Here is a 5,525-nt window from a genome sequence, read left to right on the forward strand (position 1 = left end):
TTATGTTATGAAACCAACTCAAAAGGACCATATTATTATTATAAATATTGTTAAACAATTAATGAACTTTTACACTATTTTCAACAAAATTATTGAGCTAGATTATGTATAAGGCTTTGTTTTTTACATCCCTCCCCAAGCACTGCAACATCCAAACCCTCCCTCCCTCTTACCTTTGGCCGGAACCTAGCAATTATAGGTAGGGTTTCGACTTTGTCCGTCAACAAGAAATCGGCACATTGATCACTTTCTCTTGTGGTCAACATGAGCAAGGCAATGACAAGGAGATTCTAAAGCTATTGGCATGGATTGCTACATTAGGGTGCGAAACAATAACGGAACCCACAATTGTGATGTTAAAATTTATCCTTGAAAGGTATTCCATTAAACCCTAAGTTTAGGTTAGTTTTTGTTGCTTGTAATTGGTTGAACATGGATCCATGGTGCTATGTGATGATCAAAGTTTTTTAATGCTTCTGTTTGCATGTTTTAGATCATCATATTCCAACATATCTTTCATTAATTAAGAAACCTATTATTAAACATGACTAAGGACTCGGAGTATAAACAAACCAAATTACTCGCGAGCTACTTTGCATTTATATTGTTCAAGTTTGACATAAGCTTTAGATAATGACCTGTTAAATATATGCCTCATATATATATAACCACGTGTTTAGGCTTATTATCCAAAATAACGTCTCGCAGGTGGGTGTGTGTGTGTATATATATATATATATATATATATATATATATATATATATATATATATATATATATATATATATATTATTGATTTTGAGAAGACAAAGAGTTATGTTAGCAGAAGTGACATGACAAACGTTTTACCTCCCAAACTCACCTCAATTCTACAAGTACTATATTTTTAACCCAACCTCTGAGCCCCATCAATTGATAATCCTCAGACATCATATAAGCCTGCCAAACCACATGAATGTCCACCAAACCTATCAGATCTTTTTCTTTTTTGTTCCTTAAAAGACAATGTACTGTGGTTATGACGTTTAGTGTTATTTCTAATAAATAAATTAAAGTTGATGTAGACTTCTTTTAACAACAACTGGGCCATTCTGGAAAATTACTACCAAATGTACTGTGCATGTGTATAAAAGCTTACCAGGTTACTGCACTCTAGATGCAGTGTCCTCTGGAACAAAAAAAGTCTATCATGATTAGCATATGTTACTTTCGAAGTCAGTGCACTTATTCGACACATCCAGTTGTCCATTGAAATCAGGATGTTTCCTGTTCTTTATGAGAACGGATATAACCCTTAAGAAGTAGCTCGCTACTTGAGTCTCTCCTAAAGGCCCAAAGGTCCGTTTCCAGTCTATGTTAAAATAAATTGGATCTTGGTCAACTGATCAAGTACCACAAAAAAAGAGCAAGAAAAGATGGTGTACGGATGCCCATTGGACAAATAACCTGAGCCCATGTAGAGTTGATCTTAGACTCTTAAAGAGAATCGGTAAAAGAATGTGATATATAGAATATAGAGTTATAGACCCGTCTTTCTACTAGTAGAAGTTCAAAAAAAAAAAAAAAAAAAAAAACCATAGATTGTTCAAAGTTTGACCCGTCTGTTACTTGGTGTTGCATTTGAAAGTTGAGAAATTGGACGATTTGTTAACTTAGTGTAGATGGATCTCGTAGCTCCAAAATCCGTTGCTTTCTCCTTTGATGTATCTTTTTAGTTTTTTAGTTCCTTGCTAGAGTTATTTTCTTGATAAAAATTCAGCCATTCAAAAAAATAAAAAAATAAATTAAAACTACATAGCAACCCGAAACCCAAAATACGCCAAATATAATTCTGTTTGTTTATTAGTAATATTAGGTGTAAGACCCATATATTACATGGGATAATTGAAAAAAATTAAATATAAAAGTCTAAATATTTAAGAACTTTGGATTTATAAAAAAATAAGAAAAATAATAAATTATTAAAATTGATTTTTTTTATCTTTTAAATTTAAATAAATAAACAGAATAAATTAATGAGCTTTAATTTGAAAATTTTGAAATAAGAAGGTAAGTTCATTAATGAAATTGATATTCATTTATTATTATATTTATTGTAATTATTATATTAAAGTATTAATATAAAATTTATTAAAATAGAAAAAACTCATAAAATGACAAGTGGAAAAGAAATTAATTCAAAATAATCATAAAATGACATTTGACAAATTGAATGAAAATGTGACATGTGGCAAAAAAAAACCTTAATTTATTAGAGTAGAAATTTTTAAACATAAATTAATCGAGTAACCCTATGATTAAACGTGATCGACGGACAATTTTAATTTTACTACGTTGAAGACGAAACAAAATAGAAATCACAAAACCTTAAAATTTTGGAAAAAACTAAATCCGGGTCCACGTTGAAAGTATTTGGGCCGATTATCAAAAACCCAACTTTCTTTCAATCAACTTCAATATATCCATAACCTGAATCAAAACATACACCCTTTAGACTCGTGATTTAAACATAGCTTAAATAATAATCCATCAAACTAGGTAATACTTTCATTCTCACAATAATATTTCGAAAACCCACCTCACAGTTATACGATAAAACCGAAGAATTTTTCACCAATACATAGTAAATCTTTCCAAGTAGGTCTTGAAGTGCCTCGACTTGATCTCCTAATAAATCGACCTTCACAACCATTAAAATGATTAATCAAATAATTTCTAAAATCTGCATTAAATATGATCTTATAAATTTCATACAATTAGTATAATACTTAGCCTTCTCATATGGTTTAGAACCTCGGTTTCGGCTAATAAGAGATTTTGACATCTTCTCGCAAAGGCCTTCTTGTATATCAACTCTTCTTTTTTTATCGAGGCAACCGGCCCCAAGATTGATTTGACTTGTTGCTTAATATGATCCAACCTGAAATACAAATCCCCATTTCATTATCGAAACTTTGAAGGCTCATATTGGCTAGACACAGTCGAATCCACATGAATATATATAATAGACTTAAGAGTATCTTATTTCATCTCAAAGAGTCTTTTGAAAAAAGAGAGAGTAACGACTCAACATATTTATCATTGTATTTGACAAGCATCATAGTCTCATCATGATATATTAGAGACCTCCGTGTCTAGCACCTCAGGACATCAACACACATCTTTGCTCGTATAACCTCCAATGGGGGGGGGGGGGGGGGGGGGGGAGGGGATAATACATCTTTCAACACAGTCAAATCCATCTCTATATATGTTTGAGTCTTTCAATCCATCTCTATATATGTTTGAGCCTCTCAATTCTATTCGAAGAAACTTTCCGAGAAAAAAAAGTAGACTTTCATATATGAAACATGATATGAGAGCATAGTGTAGCACCTCATGCCTCGGGCTCAACACACATGTCATCATCTCATGGAACAACCGTCTTAGGGGTGATTTGAAGTCTCGCATCTAGACCCGGTTCAGTCCACCTTTTTTCTCTTTCTTTTGAAAAGAAAATAAGGAATAGAACCTAGTACACTATATTTCACAACTCAAAATGTAATTTGTTCCAACCTGATTGCGTTTTGTATACAACATTTGCTAATCTTGTTTTGAATCTTCTGCAACTCGAAATCTAATTTGATCCGTATATCGTTTATAGTCTCAAGAAAAACAGTTTCATATATTTCATCTTTCAATTGCGTTTTGATGCTTTCATTTTCCTGATACTCGGTCCAATCCTTTGCAACTTCGTGTAAAATATATACAAACATGTCTTCTTTAGCTTTTGTCTCGATTTCATAACACCAAAACTCATCACAGCATTCGTTTACAAGAACCATGTAGTGTTCATCAATCGCCATTGTTTGGAGCTTCGACTCGTGTCTTTCTTCCATCAGTCTCGATATGATCACGTCTTTCTTCCCGACCCCATCAATCTTATTCGACTTCTGGTTCTTGGAAACCGGGAATTTGATCGATGATTTCAGTTTTACATTAATATCATGGACATACCCTTTGATGGCTATCAAAATTATTTCTTTCTCGATCAATAATCTCCATTGTTTCTCCAAAGGTTCAACTTCAGACTTCTGGATTTGTTTAAATGCATGGTCGAGTGTTCTTTTCAACATGTCGAGGTCTGAGCTCATTTGTTCCATCATTATCTTATCCGGAAAAACCTCATAATCTAATTTCTCCATTAACTCTTTATCTTTTTGGATTATGGAACATTTCGTATCGTTAAGACGACTAAGAAACAGATCTTTGAGCTCGATGAGATCTGTAAGGATCTTTTTTTGATTGGTTTCTGGAATTTGATCTTCTGGTTCTTCTTCTTTGATCAGTTTCAAACTGACATCGATTTGGATGATACCAAGATCGTAAAACTTGGATTTCTCGATCAAGCACTCGATTTGACAGGCTCTATCCTGGGCCTTCTTTTGTGCATTGCACATGGCGGAGCTCAGGTGGTTCATCAAGATTGAATATAATCTATACCTGCAATCCATCTCACCAACGATTTTATCCATGGACGTGTTCAATGGAGTCTTAGTTTTGAATACCATTGCTTGCAAGTGCGTAATGCAAGAATGCTAAAACTTAAGGGAATAATACGATCCAATTTTTATGGCAAAATGCATGTTTAGTTTTCTATTTTTAAGGCTTAACGATTACATTTTTATTCCCTCATTTCAAATAATTTTATTTTTTTTATTTAAAAAGGGAAGGTAGACAAATATAAAAATATTAAGTAAAACTTTTAATATATTAATCACGTTATAGTTGTTTTTATTAATAAAACTAACTAACATAAGTGTTGGTGACCAAAAAGCGGAGAGAAAACAGTTTGAAAGCGGGAAATGTTAATAACTTCTATAGCCATTTGGGATTTACGTTTAATCATAAATATATACTACCTCCGTCCCAAATTGATAGTCACTTTTGACTTTTGAAGTTTTTTTTTTTTAAACTTTGACCTTAAATATTTTTGTTTTTGATAGATAATATTTGGTGCAAAATATATGAATGGATTATATTTTAAATGTTTTTTCATTGTTATAAGTTTTATCAAGTAATATATAACATAAATAAAAATATTTAAGGTCAAAGTTGAAGAAAAAAGACTTCAAAAGTTAAAAGTGGACTATAAATTTGGGACGGAGGGAGTATTATACTTATATACATAAGGGTTTAGGGTGTGGAAGGAGGGCAATGAGGTGCCGATCGGAACATCGCCCGTAGAATGTGGTATGCTCAAATCTTTCACCGAATGCCTCAACGACATGGCTGCACCGAATAAGAAGTGGACAGTTGCCTCCCAAGTCACTATGGCTAGTTTTTTTGGGTTTTATAATAAATGGTTCTATAGAAGGTTAAACACTCACTAAATCTTATTCATTTCAAACCATTAGCACGGTCTTATATAATCTTATTCCTCTTCCACCTACATTTTTAAGTTCTTAAAAATGTTTCAATCACGCGACAATGCTAAAAACTTTGGTTGGATAGGAATGATGAGGAAGGTGAACATTTCCGTGTTT

The 5,525-nt window shown here is 32.6% G+C and overlaps 1 protein-coding gene across 1 annotated transcript; it reads right to left on the reverse strand.

Moving 5' to 3' along the window:
• Nucleotides 1-2,298: 2,298 nt before the first annotated feature.
• Nucleotides 2,299-4,601, reverse strand: LOC145069547 (uncharacterized). The gene is made up of 3 exons (XM_079016482.1): nucleotides 3,556-4,601; nucleotides 2,579-2,920; nucleotides 2,299-2,469 (listed from the first exon to the last, which is right to left on the reverse strand). Exons 1-2 carry the CDS (start codon nucleotides 4,548-4,550, stop codon nucleotides 2,749-2,751), a joined length of 1,167 nt encoding a protein of 388 aa, XP_078872608.1. The 5' UTR covers nucleotides 4,551-4,601; the 3' UTR covers nucleotides 2,299-2,469; nucleotides 2,579-2,748.
• Between the last annotated feature and the right edge of the window lie 924 nt (nucleotides 4,602-5,525).

The sequence above is a fragment of the Lactuca serriola genome, chromosome 8 (genome assembly GCF_051521515.1).
Source record: "Lactuca serriola cultivar US96UC23 chromosome 8, Lser_US96UC23_V15, whole genome shotgun sequence".
Taxonomy (NCBI): domain Eukaryota; kingdom Viridiplantae; phylum Streptophyta; class Magnoliopsida; order Asterales; family Asteraceae; genus Lactuca; species Lactuca serriola.

Coding starts and splice junctions, on each gene's coding strand:
- LOC145069547 (XM_079016482.1), bottom strand. CDS start 4,550: ATGGTATTCAAAACTAAGACTCCATTGAACACGTCCATGGATAAAATC. Junction 2,921..3,555: donor TGTATACAAAACGCAATCAG/GTTGGAACAAAT, acceptor TTTGTATTTCAG/GTTGGATCATATTAAGCAAC.